The sequence below is a fragment of the Carassius gibelio genome, chromosome B16 (assembly GCF_023724105.1).
Source record: "Carassius gibelio isolate Cgi1373 ecotype wild population from Czech Republic chromosome B16, carGib1.2-hapl.c, whole genome shotgun sequence".
In the NCBI taxonomy this organism is placed as follows: Eukaryota; Metazoa; Chordata; class Actinopteri; order Cypriniformes; family Cyprinidae; genus Carassius; species Carassius gibelio.
Window position 1 is genome coordinate 8,162,489 of NC_068411.1, and position 19,352 is coordinate 8,181,840.

At 37.3% G+C, this 19,352-nt stretch overlaps 2 protein-coding genes across 3 annotated transcripts in view; one reads left to right on the top strand and one right to left on the bottom strand.

Annotated features, from left to right (window-relative positions):
* Positions 1-264: 264 nt before the first annotated feature.
* Positions 265-2,544, bottom strand: tpbgb (trophoblast glycoprotein b). The gene is made up of 2 exons (XM_052578477.1): positions 2,368-2,544; positions 265-2,299 (listed from the first exon to the last, which is right to left on the bottom strand). The coding sequence occupies exon 2, from the start codon at positions 1,997-1,999 to the stop codon at positions 851-853; it is 1,149 nt and encodes a 382-aa protein (XP_052434437.1). The 5' UTR covers positions 2,000-2,299; positions 2,368-2,544; the 3' UTR covers positions 265-850.
* A 791-nt stretch (positions 2,545-3,335) lies between these two features.
* The window catches only part of ibtk (inhibitor of Bruton agammaglobulinemia tyrosine kinase), a 30,345-nt gene continuing 14,328 nt past the window's right edge, over positions 3,336-19,352 (top strand). Inside the window, exons 1-11 of one of the 2 annotated variants that reach the window (XM_052578461.1) lie at positions 3,336-3,503; positions 4,555-5,386; positions 6,767-6,863; positions 7,437-7,561; positions 11,823-11,933; positions 12,017-12,187; positions 12,503-12,620; positions 12,797-12,977; positions 14,018-14,141; positions 16,182-16,359; positions 16,454-16,604. In XM_052578461.1, coding sequence (XP_052434421.1) covers positions 5,063-5,386; positions 6,767-6,863; positions 7,437-7,561; positions 11,823-11,933; positions 12,017-12,187; positions 12,503-12,620; positions 12,797-12,977; positions 14,018-14,141; positions 16,182-16,359; positions 16,454-16,604 — 1,580 coding nt within the window. In that variant the 5' untranslated portion in view covers positions 3,336-3,503; positions 4,555-5,062. The remainder of the gene's footprint in view (positions 3,504-4,554; positions 5,387-6,766; positions 6,864-7,436; positions 7,562-11,822; positions 11,934-12,016; positions 12,188-12,502; positions 12,621-12,796; positions 12,978-14,017; positions 14,142-16,181; positions 16,360-16,453; positions 16,605-19,352) is intronic. The other variant, XM_052578460.1, reaches the window with a different exon arrangement.

The following is a 19,352-nucleotide window of genomic DNA, read 5'->3' on the forward strand; positions in this document are numbered from 1 at the left end:
AGTTTAATACATAATGTTCTTCAGTTTAATATTATTTAAATGATCAAATATGCATAATGCATGCTGTGCTGTTACTGTAGTAATCTAATGATTACGTCAAAAGGAAGCAATTCAAGTTCTGATTTTTAATGCAAAAATAATCTCAGTAGCAATCATTAAAAAAAAAAAAAATACTAAAAGTATTATATACATATATAAAAAGTATGTCTCTTCTTTAATGGTAATACAGTCTGAAACTAAAATCACTGGACTGGAGAGAAAAGATCAGTGCAAGACCTTTAATTCAACAGGGATCCCCCGAGAAAAGAGTTAATCTATGTCCAGCCAACAAATGTAAATGTAAATATAAAAACCAATAACTCATCATAAAAAAAGTGGATATTGCCATAATTTTACATTGATTAAAAAAATACATAAATACATGCATGGCAGTTTGAATATTTTTTTTTGCAGAAGAAATTAACTAAGCTATAAAAATAATAATAACAACAACATTACAGTTTGTTCTGACATCAGGTTACTCTGTAATATCAGATTTCATCAGAAAAACTGAAAAACAGACTCCCTCCACAGTCCCATCCATTGTGCTTTTATAAAAAATTAAATATGAATTCTAAACGTATGCACTTGATGTTCTTGATTCATGCGTCACTGGACAACATTATAGCAACACACCAGCATATATAAATGACATAACAGGGTTGATGCTTGCAAAATCCAGTTAACTTCCTATCCGACGTAAAAGAATGCATGTCACTGCAAACCTCTACAGTTATATATGTATTCATGCAAAGCTAGCGTCCGATCATTGCGTGCCAGTTGTACAAGCCAGTTCTCCAAATGTGTCTCTTCACACATCGGAGTTGAGGCTGAGGTTGGCTAGCCGTGGGTCTGAGTTGATCTCGTATCTGTAATGGTATCCCTCCATATGATCTCTGCACGCGTCACGGATATTGTACATCCACCTCTTGATCCCTTTCCTGTTAAGGTAAAGGACCAGAAGGAAGATGACCCCAATGAGGGCAAGAACCATCCCCAAGAACACATAGGAGGGCTCCAGCGCACGGTTCATCGCATCTCCTGCGTTACTCCAGCACGAGAGCTGTGATTGTTCCAGGTGTGAAAGTGGGACATTTTTTAGTTCTGCCGGATCAGAACAGGTAAGGTTTAATATGTCTACCACTAACTCATGTTTGGCCAACCAAATCAACATTTCCTCAATATTGCAATCACAGCGCCAGGGGTTTCCTGCGAGTCTGACTCGCAAATCAGGGAACGAACTGAGCTTCTCTAGGGTCACGTTGGGCAGGACTTTCAACGCATTGTCTCGTAAGTCCAACTCTTTAAGTCCCCGACTGCATAATGTATCATTCCTGATTATAACAAGGGAGTTGTTCCTCAAATCCAAAACAGTGAGGTCCAACAAACCTGTGAATATGCCTTCTGGAAAGAGCACCAGGTCATTACTGGATAAATCGAGATGAGAAACTTTGGGCAGGCTGTGATTGAAAAGATCTGCAAACACACCGATGTAGGAGTGATTGCTTAAGGATTTGCTGAGGTTTAGAACCTCAATCTTGTTGTCTTGAGGTAAAGCCTCAACGCTGAACTGTGAAATCCTGTTGTTGCTGAGGTCAAGTAAACGCAGACTTGGCAAGTTTTTAAACACCATGGAGTCTAATTCCTCCACTTGGCTTCCAGACACATAAAGGTGTGTTAAATGTTCCAGCGGCCTGGGGAAAGATTCTTTGTTCAGGTTCCTTATATCGTTCCCACTGATGTTAAGCACGGTGGTGTTTTCTGGAAGGGGCTGTGGGACTGAGCTCAAGTTTTTGCTAACACAGTTCACCACCGTGGCTTCGCACAAACACTGGGCAGGACATGAAGATAAGGACGAGCAGGGACACGTCAGGAAGAGTAAAACACAGAGAGTCAGGTTACACATGCCCCTTTGTTTACTCTGAAGTTGAAGCAAATGCAGTAATCCAAAATCTGACATTCTGAAGCGATGTAAATCAAACGGCGGGAAAGTATTTCTCTCCACAGAGATGAAAGCAACGTGTTCGCGCTTCTCAAACAACCGTTTAACGTAAAAATCTCATATATTTTTCTTTGTTCTTTCATTCAAGATAACTCCTTGGACTCATTAACTTTAACTCTTTCGAACTTTTAACGATCCGAGATGCGTTTATTATGATTCCGTCACTTTGTGCGTCTGTATTGTCACTTCTTTTTTAAATCCAGAATTCAAAAAACGAGTTTCTTCAAAGGTAGTTTCTCCCAATCCTTCGACCGAATCCTGTCCGAAAAGTCCGAGTTGTTATTAAAGTCCCTTATATTTTAGAAAGACACCGTAGTTCAACAAACCTGTAGTCGTGTGATTCGCCGTGTCTTGTCGTGCGTAAGGCTCGGGGCTCAGCATCTCACTCCCCGTCCCGCTGCGACGGCTGTAATGACTCTCCCCCGCCGCTCGCCGGATCCACACTGAGCGCCGTTCACTGGACTGAACCATCACGAGCAAACAGGGGGCGTCAGGGACCACACACGAGCCAGCAGAATCCAGCAGAGCTGTGACGTTTTCCAAATAGTACATTCTTTTACGGGAATCTGCAGGTAAATAAACTAGTATTTACACATTCTAGATATAAAACATTATAAACACGACACAACCAATAAATACGAGTGTCAAGCTTTTATTATGCATTTAAAAATATCTATCTATCTATCTATCTATCTATCTATCTATCTATCTATCTATCTATCTATCTATCTATCTATCTATCTATCTATCTATCTATCTATCTATTCAATTTAATTCATTTAAATTCAAAACTGCTTTATTGGCATGGATGATACAATATTGCCAAAGCAATATACATATACAAATAATAATAATAATAATAATAATAATAATAATAATAATAATAATAATAATAATAATAATAACAATAACTAAATGAATATCACAGTAATGGAACTGAATATTGTAACATCTTAAAATATTAAACTGTAACAAATTATAATATGATAATGAGTCATGTGACTCGTTAGGTACGCCCCGTAAGCCCCGCCCCCACTAAGCTGACGCAATAGAAGGGACTCCCTTGTCAACTCGCCATGACACTAGCAACCATTTTACAATATAGTCCGTCAACAAGATATGCGCAAAATCATAAACAACTGGAATGTTTACAATAAAATGATACATGTTTGTGTCAAAAGCGCAAACTGCGAAGTCCTTTTTACACCCGAGCCGTCCAATGACAAATAACGATACAAGTCTGCAAGTTGAACTGTCCAATGAAATGTAAGGAGGATAGATGCCGAAGGGCCAATCAGAATTCGTGTTACTCATGCGTCTACACCTCTAGCTCTTACTTAACCGACTAACTCTACTGCAACATATTTGCTGCAACTCGTCAGTGTTTCCTTTAAAGATGTTTCTGTGGATCTGTCTTATTGGGGACAACACAAACATGGGCTTCTCTTTCATCTAGCGTCAGGTGAGCGAGAGAGATCAGCGCTCTGGCAGTGTTTCAGCACAGAGTTCAGTAGATATGGGTCAGAAATATGATGACGATGATGTGTCAGTCACTCAGAACACACTTCAGGACAGATCTCACCCATTATCGTGTCAAATGTGTTTTAATCCTTAATTATTTCCACTAGATATTACAGCGTGATCTCAGAGAGTCGCTTGGTTGTCAGTGAAATGTCTCTGACTGACGTTACAGTAAATGAGAGAAAGCTTTGTGGCCTCCAGATGTTAACAAACGGGTTGAACTGAATCATTTCCTCAGTTATTTGAGATTTAAACACATTTATGATCACAAAATAATCAGTAATGTCCAAAAACGGATGCAGTAAGATGGTTGAAGCCATATTTATCTGATGGTGGGGCTGTTTGGAAGTGCACTAGGTAATGTTTCTTCAAGTGTGTGCACTCTTCGTTATTTTTGTTATTAACTAACAGGTTTGAAGGTTACACTAACCCTAACTGCATTATTCCGTAAACATTTGTTTGTTTACGGTATTTATTTGACTACTTACTACTGAAGAAGTTTTATTACTACTTTTCTAATGCCAGTGTTGTGTGTGTGTGTATGTGTATATATATATATATATATATATATATATATATATATATATATATATATATATATATATATATATATATATAATGTTTTGGCTTAGACCCAATCTTATAACATGAGCATTGATTTGTGAAGCCCACTGTCTAATACTGTTAGCAGATAAACTATTTTTATTTTTAAAAAGCAATATTTATTTATTTTATTTATTTTAAAAAAATTAATCAAATAAAAACACAGCCATAACTAAAGAAAAAAAAACTGTTATGTATAATTTTACATAAAACATAACTAATTTGAGTGCTTTATGTTTGTTTTCAGGCTAGTAAAATTTGAAAATTTTTCAGCCAAGTCATAAATGAAGGCACAGCTTTGTATGATCTCATGAATTTGGCTGTTTAATTGGTGACATTTTTGTATTATGAATACTGATATTAATCTGAAAACCGTTCTTTCTTTTCAGGGACCTTTTGCAATTATGGAGGCTTGAACAGTGGAGCGTTTTGGGGGGAAGGAGACTTTCCCCTCAAAGTTGATGGACTCTTGAATGGACACGATTTGCCTTTTGTAAAATACGATATATAGATATATTACTAAATTAATTTATTTATTTTTGTTGAGAAAACTGGTATATATTTGTATGTTTCTGTACAGAGAAATGAGTATTTTCTTTGACGCTAATGAATGTGCCAAAGGTTTTGTGGGATGTGTTGTAGACGCGATGTGTTGAGATGAGCTAGATCTTCACTCGTGGGGCCGCTAGGGTGCTGTGGAACATCAACACACGCACAATTCTAGCGCCCTGAATTCACAGAACCTGAAACCTAAATCTTGTTTTTTTTATTGTGTTTTCTTTAATTTATTGCAGTTGTTTGAGAAATTAATTTCTGTGTTAATCTGTGAAGTTAAAGCACAAGCTTGTGGGTGTTCTGGGTTTTTTGGGGTTGTAACTTAGCGGGTGGGAAGCTAAAATGAGTTTGGGAAGCCCAGACTGCACACCGAAGTGCCGCTCTGTGAGGCACGCGGAGGAAGTGATCGCCGCTTTGACCAGCGGCTCGGAGGGCCGTCTGCGGGGCTTCCTGTCTGTCCACTGTCACAATGCATCCTCCCTGCGGGACGAGTTTGGACGCACCGCTCTGCACCTCGTGGCCTCTCTGGGGAAGCGTGACCTGCTTCAGTGGCTCCTGGACAGCAAACACGCAGACATGCTGGCGAAGGACAAGGAGTCTGGGTGGACCGCACTGCACCGCAGCGCCTTCTACGGGCAAATCCACTGCCTCATGGGGCTCATCAAGGTGAGCACTGCTTCAGTAATACAGGTGTTTCACTGACTGCTGCCAGTTCAGTGTTTAGAAAGAAGTCTGAGGTGACCCATTGTCAGGATAATGCCGATAAACACTACTGGCCAAAGTTTGGATTTTTAAAGATTTTTTTTTGTATATAAAAGAAAGTCTATTACAAAAAATAATAATAATGTAATATTGGGAAATATCATTATAATTTAAAAGTGTTTTCTGTGTGAATTTACAGTGAAATTATTATTATTCCTGTGACCAAAGCTGTATTTTCAGCATCATTACTCCAGTCTTCAGTGTCACATGATCTTCAGAAATCAGAATAAAATGCTGATTTGCTGCCCAAGAAATATTTCTGATTATTATCAGTGTTGAAAACTGCTTAATATTTTTGGGGAATCTGGACTTAAGTACCCCCCAGTATTAAGAAATTAATAATTTAATTCAGAAAGGATACATTAAACTGATCAAAAGTGACAGTAAAGACGTTTTTAAAGTTTCAAGAGGTTTATATTTCAATTAAATGCTGTTCTTTTGAACCTTGTATTCATCATTAAAAAAAAAAAACACACAAACTAAACGCATTAAATAAATGCAGTCTTGATGATGTGCAAAAAATGTAACATAGAATTGCAGTTTATTTTGGTGTTTCTAATACCCAGAAAAGTGCTATATAAATATTATTATTATTATTATTATAGAGGCACAGAAACTGTTTTCACAACAAAAACCGCCCAATTGCTGCTCAAATTTAGCCCAGTGGTTTTTCGAGCTGGGTCCCCCCCAAAAAATCGAATCTAATTAGAAAGTATATCTAATATACTTTCTGTACAGCACTTTGGTTCCACTTGTGGTGTTGAAAGGGCTTTATAAATAAAGTTGAGTTGAGTAATTCTGGGGGGTAAAATAAAATTATGGCTAGGTTCCCCAGGTAAAATTCACGTTGCAGGGGCTTAATATCCCAAAATTGGGAATATCACTTTAACCCGTGAACATGTAAAACAACCCACGGATACAGTGTTAAAGAAGCCCAATTCCTCAGGCAAACCGCAGATTGGCAGCACTGTGCACACTTCACCTGTTAAAATTAACTGAAACAAGCAGTTTGCTTTTCCCATCCAAACTGGCCGATTTTGGAACGGTCACATTAGTGATAGCCCACGTCTGTTAATTTGGGCCAACTGGGTATTACATTCATGGGCCAGTAATCTGAAAATGATCAAATAATGGCTGATTAATTGGCCGGGGTGATCCACGAGTCAGTTACTGTTGAGATTGACACCAGATTTCTCTAGAACAGCGTCATCTTTCCCTCCCCACTCCAGTGGTTTATTGGTTTGTATGACTTTCTTTAATTGTGTTTATATGTTCATGTTCCAGCGTGGTGGAGCACTGTCCATCCAGGACAAGGAGGGTCTTTCTGCCCTAGACCTCACCATGAAGGACCGCCCAGCTCACGTGGTCTTCAGAAACACCGGTAATCAACATGGATTCATTTCTTTATTCATATTTGTGAATGTGCCAGTGCTAAACAAGAGTTTATGATCGTTATTAAATGAGTTGTTCACCTTAACGTTAAAATTCTTTAATCCATACTCATTCTATACTTGCATGCCTGTTTTTGACATGTCTGAACCAGTAGTGTTTGTTTGTTTCATTGATCAGCCCAAACAAAGTCATTCGCCTTCATGCTTCATGTTTGAATATGTGTACATGTGAATATGAATGAATAACCGTCTGAGTTAAAGAAGGGATTTTAATGACATTATGCCGATTTCATGAGAGAATTTGTGTTGATTTAAGGCTTAAACTTTTAAATCATTAAAACCAAAATTTACTCCCTTCTCAATCCACTTGTTTAGTCTGTCATCACCATTTCTGGATGCAAACACACAGTAAACGGTGCTTATATACACTCACACTGTGCTGTTTAACTCGGTGATGATTGAAGATGATATTGAGACTAGAGACTGGGACTGGTAAACAGTATTACCTCACAACTTAAACACGAGCACATACAGCTCACGTTGTTGATCTGCTCTCATCACAGACCCTACTGAAGTGTACACTTGGGGAAGCAACACAAACTTTAGTCTGGGACACGGAAACCAGGAGAGCAGACACCATCCTGAGATTGTGGACCTGTTTTCAAGGTCTCGCACTTATGTGAAGCAGGTAAATATTGTTCAGTGTGACTAAAGATTTGAAAAAAACAGTTTTCGTACTTTTGGTTTCTTTTTAAAGTTTATTTTAATCAACCAATTTTGTCCATTTTTTTTTTTATCAATTCAATCAACATTATTATTAATACTATTTGTAAACAGTGGTGCACATATGTTTTTCAGCCTGCTTCTCTTTAGAGCACCTGGATATTTGGTTTGATCATCACTTGGCTAATAGTGACCCGTAAAACATAACCATAAAGAAATGCTAATATTATTACTGGGCTATAATAATACGTGCGCAGCGTGTATGTACATGATTGTGTTTTTGAGGGAAAAAAAAGATTTGTGGTTGGTGGAAAAACTAAAAATGTTAAATCACTTGAATAAGGCCATAAAACACATACAGAACATTGGTACCCAGGATTTTTGAGAACTGGCGCTTGTAGCCTAGAATTTTTTTTTTGTCTTTACAGATTCGATTGATGTATTGGTTTTGTCTGTACGATCAAAACTGAAAGTGTAATTGGAGTTATTTTCGGGGTTATCAGGAGAAAATATAGAATGGTGATAAAACTGACTTGTAACTACCTTTGCATTAAATGGTTTTAATGCACACCTGTTAGCCAATCAGAATCCAGTATTCTGACCGACCATGGTATAACAGCTGTTATGAGTGCAAATGAGCGCTCTGAACTTAAGGCGCTATCACGTCATGACGTAATTGTCTTATTTGAGATACCAACTAGAAAAAAAGTGTTCACGTTCTCGTGGAACTGTTTTTCTGTTATATACCACAGCTTATAAAGCTTGTACCACGTGACCACTGCACCTCAGGGTAACTGGCAGCACTTCAGTAATTTCGTGTAATTGACTTTTGCCAATATAAATGTCTACATAGAAAAGTAATGTGAATATAAATGAAAGACATCACGAAGTTAGATATGTAGGATATCCATGTAATAACAAGTGTAATAATGACTCCTTTGCAATTTTGCATAGCAACTGTTACTTGTATTGTGTTTAGAAACAGATTATCCACAGTCTGAGGATGTAAACAGCACAGAGTTGAATGTGTTTTCATCTTGAAATTACGGTAATTACAACACGGTGTAAACACAGCATTATTTACGCAGTTAATTTTTCATTTTGGTTGTGCATGCATAACACTTATGGTGCACTTAAAGTGTACTTAAAAATGCAAAGAAAAAAGATATGAGGAATAAAATAATCACCCGGATTTTGTAAACACTTAAGCCATTCCACAACTGAGGGACAGCAACCAAGCTTTTTTATTTTTGACCCAGTCACTCCCAAACTTCTCTGCATCATTATACATCTATATGGATTATTTTCTGCTGATGAGGCACATAGTGTTATGAAATCCTCATCTGCAATGCAATTCCCCAAGGTTTGTGTGAGCTAGCAGATCCTATAACTCTCCAGGGTTAAGTGTGACAACAAGAGAGGAGGGTAAAAACAGAGGACCTGAGAGGGTTGCCTTGATACCAGGCTCCTCACAGGGAACCTCCTTCAAAACAAACATCTCCAAGGGTCCCTGCAAACCATCCCAGGAAACTGGGACCTCTTTGTTACTCTGTAAATTGTTCTTGATAATGCCCTCGAGGAAGAAAACGATGTTCTTGTTGATGAAGAGAAGCTCTTTGTGTTGGAACTCGCGCAGCTAAGGTGAGCGTCGCTGCTTTGGCATACCTGACCCTGAAAAGATGCCAACATCATGCTTTAACGCTGTATAAGTTTCCATTTTCCGTGGTCATATCGGGGACTCATTTGCATTTTGGATGGATAACCAGCATGTGCTCCTATGTGGATGGGAAATGCGATCCAGTAGTGCTGCATGATCCCATTGTCAGCCTTTCACTTGGGATTCGGGCATTTTTGAAAGGAGAAGCCCTACGTGGTTAAGGGGGGGATCAAAATGAGTGCATTAAGCCAAAAATGTCAGCCGTTTAGGATGATGGAAAACTTCTAGAGATGCATCTTTCCCTTGAGAAGACACTTCAGCAATGCATTTCATTTTTCATTGTTCAGTCGTTGTGTGTACTTACATTCGGCTAATTAATTTCTGAAGTGCGGGGCAGGCCTTTAATTTTGCACTGCTCATTGTGATGGCGGATCTCGTTTCCTGACCCTTTCTTCAGCTCTCCAATGCCCCCTTACATGGAAACAGAGTGCATTGTGTAACGCCACGCTGTTCTGCAGATGCTTTCGGTTAAATATTAAAATATTCATTCAGGGAGAACGGCAGCAGATTAAATAAGCGCTGTGAATGTGTGCGTATGGCAGCCCGTCAGCGCAGAGTTTGGACGCTGCGCAGAACATCTCTTGCTTCTGTTTCAGCCTTGAAGAGTGTGTTAAATTAGTGATGATGTTGACTTTGGCACCCCTGCGCTGCTGTAGTTGACTCCGAGCCAATCCAGAGCTGGACAGCTTTGCATAGAAAGGGCAAAGCTGTCATGGTTAAAAGTCAAGTCCTCGTAATGAGCAGAACGCAGCTTGTTGGTTCTGGCCTGCTGTTGTTCTGTCCAGGTCTCAGTTTTGAATCAACCCATAATCTCCAATGATATCATATTTACACTGGCCTTTTAAAGTATTTGCTACTTATAAAGTTGAAATGTAATTGCGTTAGATGTTTTTGCAAAAATGACCCAGAATTTTTTTCTTTTTTTTTTTTCTTTCATTTTGCTGATGCAAATTGCTTTTGTTTAAGGGGTCATATGATGTTGCTAAAAAAGAACATTTATTTTGTGTATTGGGTGTAAAGAAATGTTTGTGTCCTGAAAAGTGAGGTGTGCTCTGATTGGCCAGCTTTCCAGTGCACTGTGATTGGCTGAATACCTCAAGCATGGGACGGAAATGTTATGCCCACGAAACGAAACAAATAAAACCCATTACAAACGAGGCATTTGTTGCATCCAGTGTGGACATAATTACTGATAATGACTTGGTCTTTGTGTTGCATGTCGCGCTGCATAAACATAAAACCATTAGCATTTGTGATCGGAGAAACGACATAAAAAATCTGTATATTTGGGTTGAACTGTTCTGGGACAGTGTTGCAAGTAAAATTTAACCACTGATTTCTTGCTGTGTCCTCTTTTGGAAGGCCAAACAAAGTAGTTTCATGGCGGCAGCAACAATACTACAGCGAGAATCAAAGTGATGAAACCCTTTCTCTGCATGAACATTTGGGCGGTGTTATGCAAATCTTCTCACATCATGACATAGACATGGGATGTGTTAGAACGAGGTGTTTTAGGAGGGTGTGGTTGACTCCTAACTTTTATTAAGAATATCTCTTTAGATTTTAGACTTTATTCTTTGCAACTTTACAGATATTCTTTATGCAGCAAGAGCTTGTGACACTCCAAAAGAGAAAGGAAAAATTGAGATCGCATTATATGACCCCTTAAACAGTTATGCAATTAATTAAAAATGGCAGTGAGTGAAGACATTTATAATGTTTCAAATGAACTGTAGAGTCATGTGACACTGAAGACTGGAGGAATGATGCTGAAAACATCTGCACATCACAAGAATAATTTCTATTTGATAATATATTCATATAGAAAAAAAACAATAATAGTATTTTCACTATTTTTGCAGCCTACAACAATTTTACTAATGGTCAATGCATGAATATATAGAAATGCAGTATATTATTTATTAGATTGAATTTTTTTTTTAATGAAAACTCAGATTTGATCATGGGAATAAATGCCATTTTACAGTGTATTCACATAATATGGTTATTTTTAACTGTATTCACAATATTGCTGTTTTACTGTATTTTTAATTTAAAAATGACTAGATAAATGCATATTAGTATACAGGCTTTTATGCTAATATAGACCATCATTTATGCCTTTTACATTAGTACCTGCTACAAAAAATTGACAATTTATTGAATTTAAAGTTGGCAAAACAAAAGAAAAAAAAATCTGGACCTACTGCGCTAAAAATAAATAACAATATTAAATAAACAAAAAAGAAATAATACAAATAATTGTCAGTCCATTCTATTATTCCAAATGTTTAAAAGTGCATTTATTGTCTTATCATTTCAAATCAAACATAAAACTGTCTGCATTTGTGATCCATGGTTCTCTTTTTTTAATTGTTTTGCTGAAAGAGAGTGCTTGTGCTACATATATTTGCTGTAGTGTTTAAATATCGGCACCATGACGGTCTGTCTTCATTAACATGGTCTTGAATGATGATGGTAACATTGTTGTGTTTTTGTGTCTGTTAAGGTGGTGTTGTGTAAGTTCCACTCTGTCTTCCTGTCCCAGAAGGGTCAGGTGTACACATGTGGACACGGACAGGGCGGACGACTTGGACACGGTGATGAACAGACATATCTGGTGAGACGCTTTGGTGTCCGTTGATGCATATATCTCTACACCTGCTGTCTTTCTAAGACTTGGTGTCCACATTCATATCAAAGGTTCCCCGGATGGTGGAGGGGCTTTTGTCCCATCACTGCTCTCAGATCGCAGCGGCCCGAGATCACACGGTTGTTCTGACAGAGGAGGGGTACGTCTACACCTTTGGGCTCAACACCCACCATCAGCTGGGGCTGGCACCTCCTCCTGCTTCCAGCCAAGTTCCCAAACAGGTCGGACCGCCTGGATTTATCCATGACACACTGTATCATGAAACTAGTGATGCATCAAAATAAAAATCCTGGGTCAAGTCAAGCCACCTTTATTTATATAGCGCTTTTAACAATATAGATCGTGTCAAAGCATCTATAGTATTCAAAAGGAAAAATTGTTATGCAAAACAGTAAACACTCAATTTACAGTTAAAGTCTGTTCATCATTGATTCAGTGACTTCATCGTTCAGCTCAGTTGATGATATTGCTGGAAATTAAGCGTCTAGGTTATTCCATATATCGCATCTTTTGATATTATTCTCTGTTGACCACAGGTCACCTCTAAGTCCCTGAAAGGGAGGTCTGTGATTGGTGTAGCAGCTGGCAGGTTCCACACTGTTCTTTGGACTCGAGATGCGGTGTATACCGTCGGATTAAATGGTGGCCAGCTTGGTAAGCTGCTCACGCATCCAGATCTGTTTATCACATACAAACAAACAGATTGTTTAACTGATCTAAAGTCTCTCAGGTGTTTCGCAAATACTATTCATGCAACTTCATCAGAGCATCTTCTTCATTTACCTCTTCCCGTATGAAAACTTGTGGTCCAACCATTGTGATACATTCAGGTTACCTGCTGGAGCCCAACGGAGAGAAGTGCGTGGCTGTTCCTCGACAGGTGTCCGCTCTGCACCACAAGGATGTGACCATCGCTATGGTGGCAGCCAGCAATGGGGCCACTGTGTGCGTGACCGAAAAGGGAGATGTGTACCTGCTGGCAGATTATCAGTGCAAGAAACTGGCATCCAAGTGAGTGGAGTTAGGAGACAAGGGTTTGGCATTATGTTGTCTCTCCGATCCAGATTTTGTTCAGTCAAACCAGAAGACTTTTCTCATCCATCTCAACCATCTAAAATAATGTTTTAGTCTTTCTGAAATGCCTGAGTCTGTTCAGTCTGTGACCAAAATGATTTTATATAATTACCTCCCAGAAGTGTCTCACATCATTGAGTTCTCAAACATCAGACGTCCAAATGCAAGATAACATGACAGCATTTGTTACTGCAAATTTCGTTTGCATGCTCTGAGGCACAGTCAATTTAATATGCAGGAAACAAGAGTCACCGGTTTCCCCGGCTGAAGCAACTCTTTATTATTGTATTACTGATACTTTTGTACTAATTTCCCAAGAAATGCTGATTTTGTTCTCTTGAACACACAAGATAGAAACCGCTTTAGTTGCGAATGTTTAATGCAATATTTAACCTTTTAATTGTCACCCATACGGGACGCCTACGTTGACTATACTATATTACAATCAAATCTAATCTAATCTTGACAAACTATATATCGTTGGAAAGGTCTAAGACTCCCAAATATATATTTTACCAATATTTTTTGTTAAAGATTATGTAGGAAAAGTAATAGATTAATTTATGACAGGAGTGCCCCCTCAGAAGTCTACATTACAAAAGGAGCTTTAACCTTTGTTTAAAAAAAATACTTCCTCGTTGCCTTTTTCTCGATCACATTTTAGAAATCATCAGAAGTTATATATCACTTGAAAACATAAAATCTCAAAATTCATCCTTTTAAAACCCATTTTAAAATCAGACATTGCATTACCATGTAAATGGCACATCAAAATCATGTTACAAAATGTTTTCACTCATGAATTATAAAAATTTAGGTTTGTATCATGCACATTCAAGTCTATCTTCAAAAACGTGAGTGACAGTTAACAGGTTAATATTTAATGCAATATTTAATTCACATTAAACACAAGTTTAATTCACAGCTTTAAATGTAAACTTAGTTATTGTTAACACTGTCCCTGTGTTGTCCTCCAGACAGCTGAACCTGAAGAAAGTTCTAGTGAGCGGTGGTAGTTTGGATCATCGTATCAATCCTCAGCTTCTGCATGATGGTGGAGGAGAGAAGCTGGTGATTTTGGCTCTAGATGAAGCTGGAAGGGTGAGTGATATGACACTGAACTGAACTTCAATCTCTTGAGTACACATGCTAAAATATTGGCCAAAAATACCTTGTGTAGCAAAGTTTACGATGAACTTGGATTAAAGCCCAATGAAGTCTGTTCCCATAGTCACTGAGCTGTCCTAATCATACAGATACACCTGATTCTCCCCAAAAATGATCATGAAGAAGGTGTTACGATCCGTTTAGAATCTTCTTTTACTGAAAGAGCGAGTCTATCACTCAACAGTCAAATGAACCTGAAGATGCTCAAGTGAACGCACCATCAGTCTCAAATTAATATCAATATAGCTTCCAAAGCTTCCTCTGTAGCTGTAAAAGTCTTTCTAAAATAATTTTATCTAAAGTGCTTATGTTAATCACAGTTTAACAAATTGAAATTACTTGACATACATTCAGTATAATTCATGATCCACTTTCATCTGAACTTGAATAAGTGTAGAGAACATTGTGGTCTGTATAACAGTGAAAACTAATGCTGTGTTTCCTAATATCATCATGTAAAGTAAAAGAACAACAAAGGGCCTGAGACAGAGCCTTGTGGCATACCATATTTTTGCAATAGGTCAGGCAGATTTTCATTTACATAAATTCAGTGGTAGGGATCTGACAGGTAGGATCTAAACCAAGTTAGGGACTAGTGACTGTCCACCGTTGCCAACATGATTCCTTAGCCTGTGTAAAAGAGTTTGGTAGTAGCATCAGATGACAGAAAAAAGTTATTTGTTGTGCTAAGTTGTAATTGGCCACTAAATTATTAAGTTTCCAAACAGCGTTTCATTTTTATTGCTGACTTTTTTACTCCCTCGTAATTCACTGTGATGTACAGCTGGTTATAATGTCTGCTTAACCTAGATGTTCAGTCTTTTGGGTTAGTACGTGGCTGATAAAAGCCTATCAGTTGGACCAGCCCAGTTAGTGGAATGGGGTCCAAGTTGAATTTAGTCATGCTTGATGATTTTTCATTTTCACATCATTAATACCAGTGTGTTTTCATATACATTTTAAAACATATAGTTTTTCTAAAATGAATCCACTTATGCTAGTATTGATGCTGGCATTTAATTTGCAAAGCGCATATACCTAAATGTCTGGTAATATGCCAGAGTTATTTGCTGTTTTATCTTAACATCTTGTCAGTCCATCTGTTTGTCAAATGCCTGCTTTAGCAAACACCATCATTTTTGCTCATTAGGGATTTAAACAAACCCTGCTACCTCTGATCACGTGACTTGTTTGTTTGATAAGAGGTGCATTATTGCTTTTCTGAGAAGTATGACTTAAGATTTTCTGTGATGTGGAAAAGGCAGATGGAATCATTGAATCCAGTCATAAAAATGGAATTTACTATATAATGTATGGTCTCACGCAATTTGAGATATTATGGATTATTCAATTAAAAAGTAAGGAAGTACTATTAATCAAATAGTGATATGCATTAGTGTCTGAATATTACAGTCCGAAAAGATGATTTAGGAAAAGGAATTCTGTTTTGATTAAGTTTCAAGATTAATTGTTAATGTTTTAAGTCTTGATTTGATTACCACAATTTTTGAAAGTACATAAACATTCAACTGAACCCTGTTATTGTAAAAAAAAAAAAAAAAAAAAAAAAATTAAATTACTACAGTATGAATAAAGTTGTGACATTAATTGTGATTATTAAAATGTAATTACACTTAAAGAGATTTAATTACAAACCTAAAAATATTAAAACCTATCCGAATACATCAGAATATTGCGAAAAAAATAAAAACTTTTTTTTTAAAGAGCCTTAAAAATGTATAAACAAAAACTTTAATTTGTTTATATTTATTTATTTATTTAATTTAACAATTATAATAAAATCCAGAAAAATGAACAAAAAAAATTTTTTTTTTTAAAAATAAAACCGGTTTCATAGAGCCTTTTGTCTGTGTTTTTGACTTGAGTTAGTAAGTCAGAACACATTAGCAACTTTAGCTGGTGTTTCATTCATTATATTCATATTCCTGCTTTCCTCTTGCTCTGATGCTTCAGGTGTTTTGCTGGCGCTCGATGGGTTCTTCAGTGAGGCAGTGTCGCTGGGCGTATGGCCGACAGGTCTTCATGTCAGACATCGCCCTGAGTAAGAACGGCATGATGTTTGTTACTCAGGATGGAGAGGGCTTCAGTGGACAGTGGCTGGGCCAGCACAAGAAAGCTGTAGACAAAAAAGGTACTGAGAACATCAGTTTAACACTTAAAATCTTACAAATAAAAGAGGATTAACAGATCTAGACCCGTTACACATGAATGCTCTGTTGTGTCAGATGGCATAGAGGTGTCCGGTCACCCAGACGGAGGGGGTGTTTACGAGCGAATCCGTCTGGAGAAGCTCCCATACGTCCACAGAGCTGTCAGCATCACCATGGATTCTAAGGGACGAAATTTTGGAGTGCTGCAAGCCGATCCAAAAACCAGGTTCAGATAATCATGATGACTAAGGGCACAGATGTGTGTGATCTAAATGACTTTTCATTTGTTTGGAATGCTGGAATCTAACAATTCCAGCTTTCGATGTCACTGACTAGTTCCAGTTAATTCTGATCAAAGATGTTTATTATACAAAGATAAACAAAAATGTGCTTAGAATCAAACTGAGATTTTTATTTTTTATTTTTGTAAATTACTATTAGCAAAACCGGGAATTTACAGAATTGATGTTTTTTTTTTTTTTTTTTTAAAGACATGAACAAAGTGGAAGGCTGATTAACCGTCTTAACATATGGGAAAAGACTGTAAATACTGAATTCGTATCAGCCATGTTACCAGCTGATGAATAAATCTTTCCCTATATACAGTAGAATTTATTTGGAAGCAGAGCTTCACAGCTTGGCATCAGCAACAGAACAAATATGAGAGGCATTTTCTCCTCCGTCGTGAAGATGATAAACTTGTTTGGTTTGTTTTGTTATCTTAACTATGTATGTTTATATTGTTAGTAAAATTGTATTAAAATGCATGAAGTGTCCAAGTATAAGTAGGCCCAAAACTATATATATCTATTCATTTAGCAGACGCTTTTATCCAAAGCGACTTACAGATGAAGACAGTGGAAGCCATCAAAAGCAACAAAAAGAGCAATGATATATAAGTGCTATAACAAGTCTCAGTTAGGTTCACACCGTACACATAGCATGGGATTTTAAATAATATAATATATAAAAACAAAACGGATAGAATAAAAAAAGAATAGAGCAAGCTAGTGTTTTTATATATACACACACACATATATATGTGTGTGTGTGTGTGTGTGTGTGTATATGTACAAATTTATTTTGTTAGAGGGTCAAATAAAGATGGAAGAGATGTGTTTTAAGCCGATTCTTGAAGATGGCTAAAGGACTCAGCTGCTCGGATTGAGTTGGGGAGGTCATTGCACCAGGAGGGAACATTTAATTTAAAAGTCCGTAAAAGTGACTTTGTGCTTCTTTGGGATGGCACAATCAAGCGACGTTCACTTGCAGAACGCAGAGTTCTAGAGGGCACATAAGACTGAAGTAATGAATTTAGGTAAATGGGTGCAGAGCCAGTGGTAGTTTTGTAGGCAAACATCAATGCCTTGAATTTTATGCGAGCAGCTATTGGAAGCCAGTGCAAATTGATAAACAGAGGTGTGACATGTATTCTTTTTGGCTCATTAAAAATTAATCTTAGTTCTGGATTAATTGTGAAGGTTTGATAGAAGGCTGGAAGACCTGCCAAGAGGGCATTGCAATAGTCCAGTCTGGACAGAACAAGAGCTTGAACAAGGAGTTGTGCAGCATGTTCCCAAAGAAAGGGCCTGATCTTCTTGATGTTGAATAAAGCAAATCTGCAGGATCGGACAGTTTTAGCAATGTGGTCTGAGAAAGTCAGCTGATCATCAATCATAACTCCAAGGCTTCTAGCTGTTTTTGAAGGAGTTATGGTTGATGTGCCTAACTTGATGGTGAAATTGTGATGAAACGATAGGTTTGCTGGAATCACAAGCAGTTCTGTCTTGGCAAGGTTGAGTTGAAGTTGATGGTCCTTCATCTAGCAAGAAATGTCTGTTAGACAAGCTGAGATGCGAATAGATACCATCGGATCATCAGGATGGAATGAGAGGTAGAGTTGTGTGTCATAGCAGTGGTATGAAAAGCCATGTTTCTGAATGACAGAACCTAATGATGCCATCTAGACAGAGAAGAGAAGTGGTCCAAGAACTGAGCCCTGAGGCACCCCAGTAGTTAGATATTTATATATATATATATATATATGAACTACAGTAGGTGCCAAAGCAACATTTCTCATTTAATTTAGTTGATGTGATGCACTAAAACAACTATTTAATATATTATATATATATATTAGTGCTGTCAATTGATTAAAAAAAATTAACTAATTAATCGCACAATTTTTTAAAATTAATCGCAATTAAAAGACAAATATAGCTCTTGAGCGTACCGCTCAAAAAATACCGTAGACGGCAAGACACAAATTTAGATATTCATTTATCTAATTAATATATAGCCTATGCACAAAGACAGTATGATCTTTTTGTCCCCTTTTTGTTTTAAAGCTTGATGAAGAGAGAGAGAGCGCAAGTTGCTGCAGCTGGAAGAGGACAGTGATGCGCGCGTACAGGAGTGATTGACAGTTCGCGGCACTGTGTACAAAAAATACTCCGCTACACAATTATTTCGTTATTTTCATTTAAGCTTATTAACGTTAGCGGTACAGAAAGGTCTGATTTACGCACTGTTACAACAGTCATTGTTTTTTTTTAGTTTTTTTTTAAACAATGACATTTGAGTTCATGATTTTAATGTTGCTGTTTCTTGTGGCAGACTGAATGAAGAGTAATGTTTCTTGTGGCAGACTGAAGAGTAATCCGGCAGAGTTTTATACTGAAACTTTCCGTCTAAAAGTCCTTCCTTGGTCTTATCCATATTTCTTTGCACGTTGAACATACATAGGCCACAACCGGAAATAAAAAAAAACTGCAACCACGTTAATTGCGTTATTTTTTTTTTTAACGCGTTAAATATTTCAAATTAATCTAATGCGTTAACGCGCTAATTTTGACAGCACTAATATATATATAATTAATATAATATAAAAAACATCAAAACAGTAACCAATATAAATGACTAAAAACTTTTATTTAAAATTCAAATAATTAAATTAAAAATATAAAGGAAAAGC

Excerpts from the sequence above, each read along its gene's own strand:
- tpbgb (XM_052578477.1), bottom strand. The coding sequence starts at position 1,999 with ATGTCAGATTTTGGATTACTGCATTTGCTTCAACTTCAGAGTAAACAA.